Source organism: Panulirus ornatus, chromosome 12, assembly GCF_036320965.1.
Source record: "Panulirus ornatus isolate Po-2019 chromosome 12, ASM3632096v1, whole genome shotgun sequence".
In the NCBI taxonomy this organism is placed as follows: Eukaryota; Metazoa; Arthropoda; class Malacostraca; order Decapoda; family Palinuridae; genus Panulirus; species Panulirus ornatus.
In genome coordinates, this window is record NC_092235.1 from 45,756,264 (window position 1) to 45,775,145 (window position 18,882).

At 42.3% G+C, this 18,882-nt stretch overlaps 1 protein-coding gene across 1 annotated transcript in view; it reads left to right on the plus strand.

The window, feature by feature from the left end:
- Positions 1-3,425: 3,425 nt before the first annotated feature.
- The window catches only part of LOC139752032 (uncharacterized), a 64,985-nt gene continuing 49,528 nt past the window's right edge, over positions 3,426-18,882 (plus strand). Inside the window, exon 1 of the mRNA XM_071667823.1 lies at positions 3,426-3,488. Coding sequence (XP_071523924.1) covers positions 3,436-3,488 — 53 coding nt within the window. The 5' untranslated portion in view covers positions 3,426-3,435. The remainder of the gene's footprint in view (positions 3,489-18,882) is intronic.

Here is an 18,882-nt window from a genome sequence, read left to right on the forward strand (position 1 = left end):
TTTGGATCTGGAGAAGGCATGGGATTGATTTGATAGAGATGCTCTGTGGAAGGTATTAAGAATATATGGTGTGGGAGGTAAGTTGCTAGAAGCAGTGAAAAGTTTTTATTGCGGATGTAAGGCATGTGTACGAGTAGGAAGAGAGGAAAGTGATTGCTTCCCAGTGAATTTTGTCTGCGGCAGGTGTGCGTGATGTCTTTATGGTTGTTTAATTTGCTTATGGATGGGGTTGTTAGGGAGGTTAATGCAAGAGTTTTGGAGAGAGGGGCAAATATGTAGTCTGTTGTGGATGAGAGGGCTTGGGAAGTGAGTCAGTTGGTGTTCGCTGATGATACAGTGCTGGTGGCTGATTTGGGTAAGAAACTGCAGAAGCTGGTGACTGAGTTTGTTAAAGTGTGTGAAAGAAGAAAGCTGAGAGTAAATGTGAATAAGAGCAAGGTTATTAGGTACAGTAGGGTTGAGAGATAAGTCATTTGGGAGGTAAGTTTAAATGGAGAAAAACTGGAGGAAGGGAAATGTTTTAGATATCTGGGAGTCGATTTGGCAGCGGATGGAACCATGGAAGTGGAAGTGAGTCACAGGATTGGGGAGGGGGCGAAAATTCTGGGAGCATTGAAAAATGTGTGGAAGGCGAGGACATTATCTCAGAAAGCAAAAATGGGTATGTTTGAAGGAATAGTGGTTCCAACAATTTTATATAGTTGCGATACGTGGGTTATAGATAGGGTTTTGCGGAGGAGGGTAGATGTGTTGGAAATGAGATGTTTAAGGACAATATGTGGTGTAAGGTGGTTTGATTGAGTAAGTAATGAAAGGGTAAGAGAGATGTGTGGTAATAAAAAGAGTGTGGTTGAGAGAGCAGAAGAGGGTGTATGGAAATGGTTTGGTCACATGGAGAGAATGAGTGAGGAAGGATTGACAAGGAGCATATGTTTGTCAGAGGTGGAGGGAATGAGGGGAAGTGAGAGACCAAATTGGAGGTGGAAGGATGGAGTGAAAAAGATTTTGAGCGATCGGGGCCTAAACATGCAGGGGGTGAAAGGCGTGCAAGGAATAGCTGAATTGGAATGATGTGGTATCCTGGGGTTGACGTGCTGTAAGTGGATTGAACCAGGGCATGTGATGCGTCGGGTAAACCATGGAAAGCTTTGTGGGGTCTGGATGTGGAAAGGTTGATTGTAAGTGAATGCTTATATCTCTAGCCCTCTTTCTTCATGTGAGTATGTTCTCAATGCTCTTGTGACATATGGCAAAGCAGAGAAATACAGGTTTTGAAGGATGAAAAATGTTTTATTTTTGAATCGGTGTCTTGCAAGCAATTTTTCCTGTTTTTTCACCCTGCCCCGTTGTCCTCTACTTTTCTTGAAAAATATTTTTCTCTTCAGTTATTTTGGGTTGGTATCAATGATATATGAAATGTGTGAGCTTTTGGTAGAAGATAGGTTTGTTTACATCAACCTAGTACAGTTATACCACCGATTTTCCAGCAACCAATGGTTTGGCACCTCCTTTAGTCTGGAGAAAATTATGTGAGGGAACTTGAAATTACCGTGGCTACCAGACACGTTTACTGGGTAGCCACAGATGGCGTTGTGTGTAGGGTGCGCATATTTATATTCTTTACATTGCTCTTGTTGGTGGTGATATCACAATTGTGTGAGATTCTTAGCTTATTTTGCTTAAATCTAACCCTAGCTATGGCTTCTAAGACATATGAGAGTGTCAGTCATGGTGTCAAACGTAAACACCAGTCCATATCGATCCAAGGTAAAGTAGAACTGTTAAACAAAAATGGACCATTGTGTTTCGGTGTGTAAGCTGTGTGGTATCTACAGTATTGGTTCATCAACTGTTTATGCTATAAAGAAGCAAGGGAGAAAATATAGAAATTCTATGCAGACAGCAATTTCAAGAAGCAAACGACGATTAGAAAACTATGAAAGATGGTAAGAGTACTGAGCACAATCAAGTGATGATGGAATGGTTTTGACTGCGTTGGAGTGATGGAGTGGACTTGTCAGGTAGCATGATTAATGGACCAGGCTAAGTTGTACCATAAAGAACTTAAATTACAACATGAGCATGACTATAGTGAAGGATGGCTTCAAAGATTCAAGAAGCATTATGGAATTTCCATGGACGAAGCGTGCAGAGAAAAGCATTCTGCACATCACGAAGGAGCTGCCAAGTATGTGGACAAATTTGCGAAACTCGTAGTTGATGAGCACCTCCATCCTGAGAAGGTGTACAGAGTATACAAAACTGCATTATTCTGGCAGTGCATGCCTAAAAAAACACTAGCCACAGAAGACGAAGAAGACCCCACAGGATTCAAACAAGGGCATATCTTGAGGAAATAGTGCCTATGGCAAGCACTGAAGTTGCACCCTTGTCCAAACATAAGACACCAATGTTTTTTATTTCTATTACCTCTGCCAAGGAGATTATGTTTTTACCAGCATTTGTTTGTCTGTGAGCAACTTTCAACAAAAGTTATGAACAAATTTTGATGAAATTTTCAGGGAAAGTCAGAAATGACACAAGGATCAATTGATTAGATTTTGGGAGTGATCCGAATCATCGTCTGGATCCAGGACCCTATTATGGAAATATCAATTTTTGTGAATAACTATTGAACTAATGATGATAGCAATGTGATTCCAAATGCCAAAGATATGTTTCCATGGTCAAGAAATCTAAATCTTTAAGATCCGAATAATTGTCTGGATCCAGGACGCCATTACACCAGTGGCGCTCCACTTCAGGTGGCGCCAAGCGCACCTGCCCTACCTGCCATACCTTAGGTACACCACTGGATTGAAACAATCTAAGGACAGACTTACCATCTTAAGGTGCTTAAACGCTTAATATTTGTTTGATCTAAATTTCTAGGAGTCCATGGTATACTTTAGACACGTGGGAGATTAGTGGGTTAGAGGTGTGTTGATTAATTATTATTACGAGACCACGGTTGGTCAGGCAAAATGGTTAATCCAACAAGGCTTTGGAACCAGGATTGCCGGGAAAGCGGTGGTCTACCTGTAGCAGCAGCTGCTTCACTGAGAGTGGACTCTCTCTCATATACATTTTGCTTGAGACACCATTGAGTCATTCACAAATGTGAGTTAGGCTGCTACCTCCAAACTGGATATAATGCTGAACAAGCCTTAGCCAGTGCATTAACTAGAGATGTTCTCTCAATGTTTTTGGGACACTGCTTTGGAGACAAAAGGTTTTTCAGCCTTAAGAACGTACATTTTATTCTTATAAAGTTTAAACATTCATTTTTTTTCCAGGAGCCTAAATACAAGCTTTTCCCATCCTTATTCAAGTGAGTGTAGTGATCATACAATTAAACTAAAATTTCATATGTTAGTTATTGCACATATATTTATGATGTTCATTTATTCATGGCCAACAGATCAGATACATCATATGCGTGTGAAGCATAGTACTCCTGTTGGTGATGGTACCAAAACAGAAACATTGTAAGTATGTAGTTATATCAATATTTTATTGTGTAGTTTTCATTTGTAATGCTAGCTGTTTTAAACATCTGTTGTAATGTGTACTGTCTTCATCTGTGGTGAAGGGTTGCATAATTATAAACTTTTTGTGCCACATGTTTATGATAACGTGTGAAACTAAAGGGCTATCTGTGTTGTTCATGTCTTTTTATGTGATTCTTCCTTGTTTTGAACTATATAGTGAGTATGGAAGTATAGAGTGTTCCTTGTTCAGAAACCCATGTTTCAGAACCTTAGGGAGTCATGATAACCATGGCCTAAGTACTAGGAAAAGTGATCTCTTTGTATTGTATCTAAAATGCCTCAGGAAAAACTTCTCCAGACTTCTGGATCCTTAACCCTTGACCTGTGTTATGGAATAAAGTGATGTTCATTATATGCAGAATGAAGGGATTAAAATTTTTTTTTCCTCATACAGTATTTCTGTATCTTGTTTTTGAAGAATGTACCAAAAAAAATATAGTATAGTTTCATCCTTATTGGTTTGGAATGTGTTGAATTGATTTACTCCATGGCTTAAGGGAGAAAGAATGCTGCTAATGTTTCCCTTGCTTGTCGTAGAAGGCAACTGAAAGGGGCAAGAGCGAGTGGTTGGAAATCCTCCCCTCCTGTATTGCTTTCCATAAGGAGGGACATAGGAATGCTCAGACATCTTTTCTTCATGCTACCTAGTTTATGAGGGAAATGGTGAATATTTATGGAGAAAAATTTATGAAAGAAAATACTCAAAAAAAATTAGTATACTTTCCTCTGTATTGGTGTGAGGGTACTGAGTTGATGGAAAGCATCCTGGCTGGTTCTGCAATTCCATTTGCTGCAGTGTCCACTCTCAGGTATTTAAAGCACTTCTTGTCCTCCAAATTTTCTCCAATCAGACTCGCATCACAGCTAACCTGTCCCTCTGCCATGCTAAAACTAATAATCTTGCTTATATTCACATTTGTTAACTTACTCTCTTGACTCACACTCCCAAATTCAGGCATCAACTTCTGTAGTTTTCACCTAAATCTGCCATCCTTATTGCATTATCAGCAAACAACAACTGACTTTCTTCCTAGGACCCCCTCATCCCTTAACCCAGACTGCATGCTTGCCTCTCTTTCAAAGGCCCTTGCTTTTTATCTCCCTCACTACCACGTCCATTAACAAATTAAAGAACCATGGTAACATCATGCACCCCTGCTACAGACCAATCTTCACTTGGAACCACTCTCTGTCCTTTCTACTTACTTGCACACATGCTTGATGCTCTTGATAAAAACTGATTCTGGTAGCTCCCTTCCAACACCATATATTGATTTGACCTTCCACAAGGCATCTCTGTCGACTGTGTTATTTGCTTTCTCTAGATTCTTAAAGACCACATACATACCTTCTGTTTCTTGTAAGTATTTCACACACACATTCTTGAAATTGAATACCTGATCCACACATCCCCTACCACTCCTAATTTTATGCACTGTACATGCTTTCACCTTCTTAATCATCACCTTCCCATACAGTTTATCACATACACTCATCAGAAATACAATTGTTGTTTGAACACTCACCTTTGTCCCCATTGCCCTTATACATTGGCACTATACATGTATTTTCCCAAGCTTCACCATGATCCATACATGCATTTAGAATCCTACTAATGAGTCAACTACACAAATCACCTGCTTTCTTTAAGAAATTCAACTGCAATACCTTTCACTCCAGCTGTCTTACCATATTTCATTTTATGCAAAGCTTCCACCTCCCCTTCTCTCCTCACAAAACCACTTTCCCTGACTCTATCACTTTACCTTCTTCTTCAAACTAAACCTACATCTGCTACCCTTGTTTTCCATTTCCCATGCTAGTAAGGCAGTACTAGGAACTGACAAAGAAAGGCCTCATTCACTTACATCCATTCTCTAGTTGTCATTTGAAATACATTGAAACCCCATCCCCATATCCACAACCAGGCCCCACAGGTCTTTCCTTGGTTTTCCCCATTTGCTTCATATATCTTGCTTTTGGTCCATTGAGAGCATGTTGTCCCTTGTATACTGCATCACTCTAGTTCACTCTATCCTGTGCATGCTCCTGTGCATGGTTCCAACAATGTTATATGTTTGTGAGGCATGGGTTATGGATAGAGTTGGGCGGAGGAGGGTGGATGTGCTCGAAATGAGATGTTTGAGGACAATATGTGGTGTGAGGTGGTTTGATCGAGTAAGTAATAATAGGGTAAGAGAGATGTGTGGTAATAAAAAGAGGTTGGTTGAGAGAGCAGAAGAGGGTGTTTTGAAATGGTTTGGTCACATGGAGAGAATGAGTGAGGAAAGATTGACCAAGAGGATATATGTGTCAGAGTTGGAGGGAACGAGGAGAAGTGGGAGATCAAATTGGAGGTGGAAAGACGGAGTGAAAAAGATTTTGAGTGATCGGGGCCTGAACATGCAGGATGGTGAAAGGCGTGCATGGAATAGAGTGAATTGGAGCGATGTGGTATACTGGGGTTGACGTTCTGTCAATGGAATGCAGGGCATGTGAAGCGTCTGGGGCAAACCATGGAAAGTTCTGTGGGGCCTGGATGTGGAAAGGGAGCTGTGGTTTCAGTGCATTATTACATGACAGCTAGAGACTGAGTGTGAATGAATGGGGCCTTTGTTGTCTTCCTAGTGCTACCTCGCGCACATGAGGGGGAAGGGGGTTGTTATTTCATGTATGGCGAGGTGGCGATGGGAATAAATAAAGGCAGACAGTATGATTTATGTACATGTGTATATATGTATGTGTCTGTGTGTGTATATATATATGTATACATTGAGATGTATAGGTATGTATATTTGCGTGTGTGGATGTGTATGTATATACATGTGTACATGGGTGGGTTGGGCCAATATTGTGTCTGTTTCCTTACGCTACCTCGCTAACGTGGGAGACAGCGACAAAGGAAATTAAATAGATAAGTAAATAGATACACACACACACACACACACACACACACACACACACACACACACACACACACATATATATTTTTTTTTTTTTTTTTTTTTTTGCTTTGTCGCTGTCTCCCGCGTTTGCGAGGTAGCGCAAGGAAACAGACGAAAGAAATGGCCCAACCCACCCCCATACACATGTATATACATATGTCCACACACGCAAACATACATACCTATACAGCTTTCCATGGTTTACCCCAGACGCTTCACATGCCTTGATTCAATCCACTGACAGCACGTCAACCCCGGTATACCACATCGCTCCAATTCACTCTGTTCCTTGCCCTCCTTTCACCCTCCTGCATGTTCAGGCCCCGATCACACAAAATCTTTTTCACTCCATCTTTCCACCTCCAATTTGGTCTCCCTCTTCTCCTCGTTCCCTCCACCTCCGACACATATATCCTCTTGGTCAATCTTTCCTCACTCATTCTCTCCATGTGACCAAACCATTTCAAAACACCCTCTTCTGCTCTCTCAACCACGCTCTTTTTATTTCCACACATCTCTCTTACCCTTACGTTACTTACTCGATCAAACCACCTCACACCACACATTGTCCTCAAACATCTCATTTCCAGCACATCCATCCTCCTGCGCACAACTCTATCCATAGTCCACGCCTCGCAACCATACAACATTGTTGGAACCACTATTCCTTCAAACATACCCATTTTTGCTTTCCGAGATAATGTTCTCGACTTCCACACATTCTTCAAGGCTCCCAGAATTTTTGCCCCCTCCCCCACCCTATGATCCACTTCCGCTTCCATGTTTCCATCCGCTGCCAGATCCACTCCCAGATATCTAAAACACTTCACTTCCTCCAGTTTTTCTCCATTCAAACTCACCTCCCAGTTGACTTGACCCTCAACCCTACTGTACCTAATAACCTTGCTCTTATTCACATTTAGTCTTAACTTTCTTCTTTCACACACTTTACCAAACTCAGTCACCAGCTTCTGCAGTTTCTAACATGAATCAGCCACCAGCGCTGTATCATCAGCGAACAACAACTGACTCACTTCCCAAGCTCTCTCATCCCCAACAGACTTCATCCTTGCCCCTCTTTCCAAAACTCTTGCATTTACCTCCCTAACAACCCCATCCATAAACAAATTAAACAACCATGGAGACATCACACACCCCTGCCACAAACCTACATTCACTGAGAACCAATCACTTTCCTCTCTTCCTACACGTACACATGCCGTACATCCTCGATAAAAACTTTTCACTGCTTCTAACAACTTGCCTCCCACACCATATATTCTTAATACCTTCCACAGAGCATCTCTATCAACTCTATCATATGCCTTCTCCAGATCCATAAATGCTACATACAAATCCATTTGCTTTTCTAAGTATTTCTCACATACATTCTTCAAAGCAAACACCTGATCCACACATCCTCTACCACTTCTGAAACCACACTGCTCTTCCCCAATCTGATGCTCTGTACATGCCTTCACCCTCTCAATCAATACCCTCCCATACAATTTGCCAGGAATACTCAACAAACTTATACCTCTGTAATTTGAGCACTCACTCTTATCCCCTTTGCCTTTGTACAATGGCACTATGCACGCATTCCGCCAATCCTCAGGCACCTCACCATGAGTCATACATACATTAAATAACCTTACCAACCAGTCAACAATACAGTCACCCCCTTATTTAATGAATTCCACTGCAATACCATCCAAACCTGCTGCCTTGCCGGCTTTCATCTTCCGCAAAGCTTTTACTACCTCTTCTCTGTTTACCAAATCATTTTCCCTAACCCTCGCACTTTGCACACCACCTCGACCAAAACACCCTATATCTGCCACTCTATCATCAAACACATTCAACAAACCTTCAAAATACTCACTCCATCTCCTTCTCACATCACCACTACTTGTTATCACCTCCCCATTTGCGCCCTTCACTGAAGTTCCCATTTGCTCCCTTGTCTTATGCACTTTATTTACCTCCTTCCAGAACATCTTTTTATTCTCCCTAAAATTTAATGATACTCTCTCACCCCAACTCTCATTTGCCCTTTTTTTCACCTCTTGCACCTTTCTCTTGACCTCCTGTCTCTTTCTTTTATACGTCTCCCACTCAATTTCATTTTTTCCCTGCAAAAATCGTCCAAATGCCTCTCTCTTCTCTTTCACTAATACTCTTACTTCTTCATCCCACCACTCACTACCCTTTCTAATCAACCCACCTCCCACTCTTCTCATGCCACAAGCATCTTTTGCGCAATCCATCTCTGATTCCCTAAATACATCCCATTCCTCCCCCACTCCCCTTACTTCCATTGTTCTCACCTTTTTCCATTCTGTACTCAGTCTCTCCTGGTACTTCCTCACACAAGTCTCCTTCCCAAGCTCACTTGCGTTAGCAAGGTAGCGCAAGGAGACACTCAAAAGAATGGCCCAACCCACCCACATACGCATATATATACATACGCGTCCACACACGCAACTATACGTACCTACACATCTGAACATATACATATATATATACACACACAGACATATGCATATATAGATATGTACATAATTCATACTGGCTACCTTTATTCATTCACATTGCCACTCTGCCACACATGAAATAAAAACCCCCTCCCCCTTCATGTGTGCGAGGTAGCGCAAGGAAAACACAACAAAGGCCACATTCGTTTACACTCAGTCTCTAGCTGTCATGTAATAATGCACCAAAACCACATCTCCCTTTCCACATCCAGGCCCCACAGAACTTTCCATGGTTTACCCCAGACGCTTCACATGCCCTGGTTCAATCCATTGATAGCACATCGACCCCGGTATACCACATCGTTCCAATTCACTCTATTCCTTGCACGTCATTCACCCTCCTGCATGCTCAGTCCCTGATCATTCAAAATCTTTTTCACTCCATCTTTCCACCTCCAATTTGGTCTCCCACTTCTCCTCATTCCCTCCACCTCTGACACATATATTCTCTTGGTCAATCTTTCTACACATTCTCTCCATGTGACCAAACCATTTCAAAACACCCTCTTCTGCTCTCTCAACCACACTCCTTTTATTACCACACATCTCTCGTACCCTATTATTACTTACTCGATCAAACCACCTCACACCACATATTGTCCTCAAACATCTCATTTCCAGCACATCCACCCTCTTCCACACAACTCTATCTATAGCCCACGCCTCGCAACCATATAACATTGTTGGAACCACTATTCCTTCAAACATATCCATTTTTGCTTTCCAAGATAATGTTCTTGACTTCCACACATTATTCAACGCTCCCAGAATTTTCACGCCCTCCCCCATCCTATGATTCACTTCTGCTTCCATGGTTCCATCCACTGCCAAATCCACTTCCAGATATCTAAAACACTTCACTTCCTCCAATTTTTCTCCATTCAAACTTACCTCCCAATTGACTTGTCTCAGCCCTACTGTACGTAATAACCTTGCTCTTATTCATATTTACTCTCAACTTTCTTTTTTCACACACTTTACCAAACTCAGTCACCAGCTTCTGCAGTTTCTCACACAAATTAGCCACCAGCGCTGTATCATCAGTGAACAACAACTGACTCTTCCCAAGCTCTCTCATCCACAACAGACTGCATACTTACCCCTCTTTCCAAAACTCTTGCATTCACCTCCCTAACAACCCCATCCATAAACAAATTAAACAACCATGGAGATATCACACACTCCTGCTGCAAACCTACATTCACTCAGAACCAATCACTTTCCTCTCTTCCTACACGTACACATGCCTTAGATCCTCGATAAAAACTTTTCACTGCTTCTAACAACTTGCCTCCCACACCATATTTTCTTAATACCTTCCACAGAGCATCTCTATTAACTCTATCATATGCCTTCTCCAGATCCATAAATGCTACATACACATCCATTTGTTTTTCTAAGTATTTCTCACATACATTCTTCAAAGCAAACACCTGATCCACATATCCTCTACCACTTCTGAAACCACACTGATCTTCCCCAATCTGATGCTCTGTACATGCCTTCACCCTCTCAATCAATACTCTCCCATACAATTTCCCAGGAATAGTCAACAGACTTATACCTTTGTAATTTGAGCACTCACTCTTATCCCCTTTGCCTTTGTACAATGACACAATGCAGCCATTCCGCCAATCCCCAGGCACCTCACCATGAATCATACATACATTAAATAACCTTACCAACCAGTCAACAATACAGTCACCCCCTTTTTTAATAAATTCCACTGCAATACCATCCAAACCTGCTGCCTTGCCAGCTTTCATCTTTCGCAAAACTTTTACTACCTCTTCTCTGTTTACTAAATCATTTTCCCTAACATTCTCACTTTGCACACCACCTCGACCAAAACACCTTATATCTGCCACTCTATCCTCAAACACATTCAACAAAGCTTCAAAATACTCACTCCATCTCCTTCTCGCATCACCACTACTTGTTATCGCCTCCCCATTGGCCCCCTTCACTGATGTTCCCATTTGTTCCCTTGTCTTTGCACTTTATTTACCTCCTTCCAAAACGTCTTTTTATTCTTCCTAAAATTTAATGATACTCTCTCACCCCAACTCTGATTTGCCTTCTTTTTCACCTCTTGCACCTTTCTCTTGACCTCCTGCCTCTTTCTTTTATACATTTCCCAGTCATTTGCATTATTTCCCTGCAAATATCATTCAAATGCCTCTCTCTTCTCTTTCAGTAAAGTACTTCTTCATCCCACCACTCACTACCGTTACTAATCTGCCCACCTCCCATGCTTCTCATGCCACAAGAATGTTTTGCACAAGCCATCACTGCTCCCCCAAGTACATCCCATTCCTCCCCCACTCCCCTTACGTCCTTTTGTTCTCACCTTTTTCCGTTCTGTATTCAGTCTCTCCTGGTTCTTCCTCACACAAGTCTCCTTCCCAAGCTCACTTACTCTCACCACTCTCTTCACGCCAACATTCTCTCTTCTTTTCTGAAAACCTCTACAAATCTTCACTTTCGCCTACACAAGATAATGATCAGACATCCCTCCAGTTGCACCTCTCAGCACATTTGCATCCAAAAGTCTCTCTTTCACGTGCCTATCAATTAGCACGTAATTCAGTAACACTCTATGGCCATCTCTCCTACTTACATACGTATACTTATGTATATCTCTCTTTTTAAACCAGGTATTCCCAATCACCAGTCCTTTTTCAACACATAAATCTACAGGCTCTTCACTATTTCCATTTACAACACTGAACACCCCATGTACACCAATTATTCCCTCAACTGCCTCATTACTCACCTTTGCATTCAAATCACCCATCACTATAACCTGGTCTCATGCATCAAAGCTACTAACACACTCACTCAGCTGCTACCAAAACACTTACCTCTCATTATCTTTCTTCTCATGCCCAGGTGTATATGCACCAATAATCACCCATCTCTCTCCATCCACTTTCAGGTTTACCCATATCAATCTAGAGTTTACTTTTTACACTCTATCACATACTCCCACCACTCCTGTTTCAGGAGTAGTGCTACTCCTTCCCTTACTCTCATCCTCTCACTAACCCCTGACTTTACTCCCACGACATTCCCAAACCACTCTTCCCCTTTACCCTTGAGCTTCATTTCACTGAGAGCCAAAACATCCAGGTTCCTTTCCTCAAACATACTACCTATCTCTCCTTTTTTCTCATCTTGGTTACATCCACACACATTTAGACACCCTACTCTGATCCTTCGAGGAGGATGAGCACTTCCCTCATGACTCCTTCTTCTGTTTCCCCTTTTTGGAAAGTTGAAGTACAAGGAGGGGAGGGTTTCTAGCCCCGCGCTCCCGTCCCCTTTAGTCGCCTTCTACGTCACGTGAGGAATGCATAGGAAGTATTCTTTGTTCCCCATCACCATATATATATATATATATATATATATATTTTTTTTTTTGCTTTGTCGCTGTTTCCCGCGTTTGCGAGGTAGCGCAAAGAAACAGACGAAAGAAATGGCCCAACCCACCCCCATACACATGTATATACATACGTTCACACACGCAAATAAACATACCTACACAGCTTTCCATGGTTTACCCCAGTCGCTTCACATGCCCTGATTCAATCCACTGACAGCACGTCAACCCCGGTATACCACATCGATCCAATGCACTCTATTCCTTGCCCGCCTTTCACCCTCCTGCATGTTCAGGCCCCGATCACTCAAAATCTTTTTCACTCCATCTTTCCACCTCCAATTTGGTCTCCCACTTCTCCTCGTTCCCTCCACCTCTGACACATATATCCTTTTGGTCAATCTTTCCTCACTCATTCTCCCCATGTGCCCAAACCATTTCAAAACACCCTCTTTTGCTCTCTCAACCACGCTCTTTTTATTTCCACACATCTCTCTTACCCTTAGAGTTACTTACTCGATCAAACCACCTCACACCACACATTGTCCTCAAACATCTCATTTCCAGCACATCCAACCTCCTGCGCACAACTCTATCCATAGCCCACGCCTGGCAACCATACAACATTGTTGGAGCCACTATTCCTTCAAACATACCCGTTTTTGCTATATATATATATATATATATATATATATTTTTTTTTTTTTTTTTTTTTTTTTTTATACTTTGTCGCTGTCTCCCGCGTTTGCGAGGTAGCGCAAGGAAACAGACGAAAGAAATGGCCCAACCCCCCCCCCCATACACATGTACATACACACGTCCAGACACGCAAATATACATACCTACACAGCTTTCCATGGTTTACCCCAGACGCTTCACATGCCTTGCTTCAATCCACTGACAGCACGTCAACCCCTGTATACCACATGACTCCAATTCACTCTATTTCTTGCCCTCCTTTCACCCTCCTGCATGTTCAGGCCCCGATCACACAAAATCTTTTTCACTCCATCTTTCCACCTCCAATTTGGTCTCCCTCTTCTCCTCGTTCCCTCCACCTCCGACACATATATCCTCTTGGTCAATCTCTCCTCACTCATTCTCTCCATGTGCCCAAACCATTTCAAAACACCCTCTTCTGCTCTCTCGACCACGCTCTTTTTATTTCCACACATCTCTCTTACCCTTACGTTACTTACTCGATCAAACCACCTCACACCACACATTGTCCTCAAACATCTCATTTCCAGCACATCCATCCTCCTGCGCACATCTCTATCCATAGCCCACGCCTCGCAACCATACAGCATTGTTGGAACCACTATTCCCTCAAACATACCCATTTTTGCTTTCCGAGATAATGTTCTCGACTTCCACACATTTTTCAAGGCTCCCAAAATTTTCGCCCCCTCCCCCACCCTATGATCCACTTCCGCTTCCATGGTTCCATCCGCTGACAGATCCACTCCCAGATATCTAAAACACTTCACTTCCTCCAGTTTTTCTCCATTCAAACTCACCTCCCAATTGACTTGACCCTCACCCCTACTGTACCTAATAACCTTGCTCTTATTCACATTTACTCTCAACTTTCTTCTTCCACACACTTTACCAAACTCAGTCACCAGCTTCTGCAGTTTCTCACATGAATCAGCCACCAGCGCTGTATCATCAGCGAACAACAATTGACTCACTTCCCAAGCTCTCTCATCCCCAACAGACTTCATACTTGCCCCTCTTTCCAGGACTCTTGCATTTACCTCCTTTACAACCCCATCCATAAACAAATTAAACAACCATGGAGACATCACACACCCCTGCCGCAAACCTACATTCACTGAGAACCAATCACTTTCCTCTCTTCCTACACGTACACATGCCTTACATCCTCGATAAAAACTTTTCACTGCTTCTAACAACTTGCCTCCCACACCATATATTCTTAATACCTTCCACAGAGCATCTCTATCAACTCTATCATATGCCTTCTCCAGATCCATAAATGCTACATACAAATCCATTTGCTTTTCTAAGTATTTCTCACATACATTCTTCAAAGCAAACACCTGATCCACACATCCTCTACCACTTCTGAAACCGCACTGCTCTTCCCCAATCTGATGCTCTGTACATGCCTTCACCCTCTCAATCAATACCCTCCCATATAATTTACCAGGAATACTCAACAAACTTATACCTCTGTAATTTGAGCACTCACTCTTATCCCCTTTGCCTTTGTACAATGGCACTATGCACGCATTCCGCCAATCCTCAGGCACCTCACCATGAGTCATACATACATTAAATAACCTTACCAACCAGTCAACAATACAGTCACCCCCTTTCTTAATAAATTCCACTGCAATACCATCCAAACCTGCTGCCTTGCCGGCTTTCATCTTCCGCAAAGCTTTTACTACCTCCTCTCTGTTTACCAAATCATTTTCCCTAACCCTCTCACTTTGCACACCACCTCGACCAAAACACCCTATATCTGCCACTCTGTCATCAGACACATTCAACATATATATATATATATATATATATATATATATATATATATATATTTATTTATTTTTATTATACTTTGTCGCTGTCTCCCGCGTTTGCGAGGTAGCGCAAGGAAACAGACGAAAGAAATGGCCTAACCCCCCCCCATACACATGTATATACATACGTCCACACACGCAAATATACATACCTACACAGCTTTCCATGGTTTACCCCAGACGCTTCACATGCCTTGCTTCAATCCACTGACAGCACGTCAACCCCGGTATACCACATCGCTCCAATTGACTCTATTCCTTGCCCTCCTTTCACCCTCCTGCATGTTCAGGCCCCGATCACACAAAATCTTTTTCACTCCATCTTTCCACCTCCAATTTGGTCTCCCTCTTCTCCTTGTTCCCTCCACCTCCGACACATATATCCTCTTGGTCAATCTTTCCTCACTCATCCTCTCCATGTGCCCAAACCACTTCAAAACACCCTCTTCTGCTCTCTCAACCACGCTCTTTTTATTTCCACACATCTCTCTTACCCTTACGTTACTCACTCGATCAAACCACCTCACACCACACATTGTCCTCAAACATCTCATTTCCAGCACATCCATCCTCCTGCGCACAACTCTATCCATAGCCCACGCCTCGCAACCATACAACATTGTTGGAACCACTATTCCTTCAAACATACCCATTTTTGCTTTCCGAGATAATGTTCTCGACTTCCACACATTCTTCAAGGCCCCCAGGATTTTCGCCCCCTCCCCCACCCTATGATCCACTTCCGCTTCCATGGTTCCATCCGCTGCCAGATCCACTCCCAGATATCTAAAACACTTCACTTCCTCCAGTTTTTCTCCATTCAAACTCACCTCCCAATTGACTTGACCCTCAACCCTACTGTACCTAATAACCTTGCTCTTATTCACATTTACTCTTAACTTTCTTCTTCCACACACTTTTCCAAACTCAGTCACCAGCTTCTGCAGTTTCTCACATGAATCAGCCACCAGCGCTGTATCATCAGCGAACAACAACTGACTCACTTCCCAAGCTCTCTCATCCCCACCAGACTTCATACTTGCCCCTCTTTCCAAAACTCTTGCATTTACCTCCCTAACAACCCCATCCATAAACAAATTAAACAACCATGGAGACATCACACACCCCTGCCGCAAACCTACATTCACTGAGAACCAATCACTTTCCTCTCTTCCTACACGTACACATGCCTTACATCCTCGATAAAAACTTTTCACTGCTTCTAACAACTTGCCTCCCACACCATATATTCTTAATACCTTCCACAGAGCATCTCTATCAACTCTATCATATGCCTTCTCCAGATCCATAAATGCTACATACAAATCCATTTGCTTTTCTAAGTATTTCTCACATACATTCTTCAAAGCAAACACCTGATCCACACATCCTCTACCACTTCTGAAACCACACTGCTCTTCCCCAATCTGATGCTCTGTACATGCCTTCATATTTATTTTTTTTTTTTTTCATACTATTGGCCATTTCCCGCGATAGCGAGGTAGTGTTAAGAACAGAGGACTGGGCCTTTGAGGGAATATCCTCACCTGGCCCTCTTCTCCGTTCCTTCTTTTGGGATAAAAAAAAAAGGAAACAAACAAAAGAATGGCCCAACCCACCCACATACACATGTATATACATCCACGTCCACACATGCAAATATACATACCTATACATCTCAATGTACACATATATATACACACACAAACATATATATATATATATATATATATATATATATATATATATATATATATATATATATATATATATATATATATACACATGTACATAATTCATACTGTCTGCCTTTATTTATTCCCATCGTCACCTCGCCACACATAGAATAACAACCCCCTCCCCCCTCATGTGTGCGAGATAGCGCTAGGAAAAGACAACAAAGGCCTTATTCGTTAACACTCAGTCTCTAGCTGTCATGTAATAATGCACCGAAACCACAGCTCCCTTTCCACATCCAGGCTCCACAGAACTTTCCATGGTTTACCCGACGCTTCACATGCCCTGGTTCAATCCATTGACAGCACGTCGACCCTGGTATACCACATCGTTCCAATTCACTCTATTCCTTGCACGCCTTTCACCCTCCTACATGTTCAGGCCCCGATCACTCAAAATCTTTTTCACTCCATCTTTCCACCTCCAGTTTGGTCTCCCACTTCTCCTCGTTCCCCCCACCTCTGACACATATATCCTCTTGGTCAATCTTTCCTCACTCATTCTCCTCATGTGACCAAACCATTTCAAAACACCCTCTTCTGCTCTCTCAACCACACTTTTTTTATTTCCACACATCTCTCTTACCCTTACATTACTTACTATATTAAACCACCTCACACCACTTATTGTTCTCAAATATCTCATTTCCAGCACATCCACCTTCCTGCGCACAACTCTATCCATAGCCCACGCCATGCAACCATACAACATTGTTGGAACCACTATTTCTTCAAACATACCCATCTTTGCTTTCCGAGATAATGTTCTCGACTTCCAAACATTCTTCAAGGCTCCCAGAATTTTCGACCCCTCCCCCACCCTATGATTCACTTCCGCTTCCATGGTTCCATCCGCTGCCAGATCCACTCCCAGATATCTAAAACACTTTACTTCCTCCAGTTTTTCTCCATTCAAACTTACCTCCCAATTGATTTGACCCTTAACCCTACTGTACCTAATAACCTTGCTCTTATTCACATTTACTCCTAACTTTCTTCTTTCACACACTTTACCAAACTCATTCACCAGCTTCTGCAGTTTCTCACATGAATCAGCCACCAGTGCTATATCATCAGCAAACAAGAACTGACTCACTTCCCAAGCTCTCTCATCCACAACAGACTGCATACTTGCCCCTCTTTCCAAAACTCTTGCATTCACCTCCCTAACAACCCCATCCATAAAGAAATTAAACAACCATGGAGACATCACACACCCATGCCGCAAACCTACATTCACTGAGATCCAATCACTTTACTCTCTTCCTACACGTACACATGCCTTACATCCTCGATAAAAACTTTTCACTGCTTCTAACAACTTGCCTCCCACACCATATATTCTTAATACCTTCCACAGAGCATCTCTATCAACTCTATCATATGCCTTCTCCAGATCCATAAATGCTACATACTAATCCATTTGCTTTTCTAAGTATTTCTCACATACATTCTTCAAAGCAAACACCTGATCCACACATCCTCTACCTCTTCTGAAACGACACTGCTCTTCCCCAATCTAATGCTCTGTACATGCCTTCACCCTCTCAATCAATACCCTCCCATATAATTTACCAGGTATACTCAACAAACTTATACCTCTGTAATTTGAGCACTCACTCTTATCCCCTTTGCCTTTGTACAATGGCACTATGCAAGCATTCCGCCAATCCTCAGGCACCTCACCATGAATCATACATACATTAAATAACCTTACCAACCAGTCAACGATACAGTCACCCCCTTTTTTAATAAATTCCACTGCAATACCATCCAAACCTGCTGCCTTGCCGGCTTTCATCTTCTGCAAAGTTTTTACTACCGCTTCTCTGTTTACCAAATCATTTTCCCTAACCCTCTCACTTTGCACACCACCTCAACCAAAACACCCTATATCTACCACTTTGTCATCTAACACATTCAACAAACCTTCAAAATACTCACTCCATCTCCTTCTCACATCACCACTACTTGTTATCACCTCCCCAATAGCCCCCTTCACTGAAGTTCCCATTTGCTCCCATGTCTTGCGCACTTTATTTACCTCCTTCCAAAAATCTCTTTATTCTCCCTAAAATTTAATGATGCTCTCTCACCCCAACTCTCATTTGCCCTCTTTTTCACCTCTTGCACCTTTCTCTTGACCTCCTGCCTCTTTCTTTTATACATCTCCCACTCATTTGCA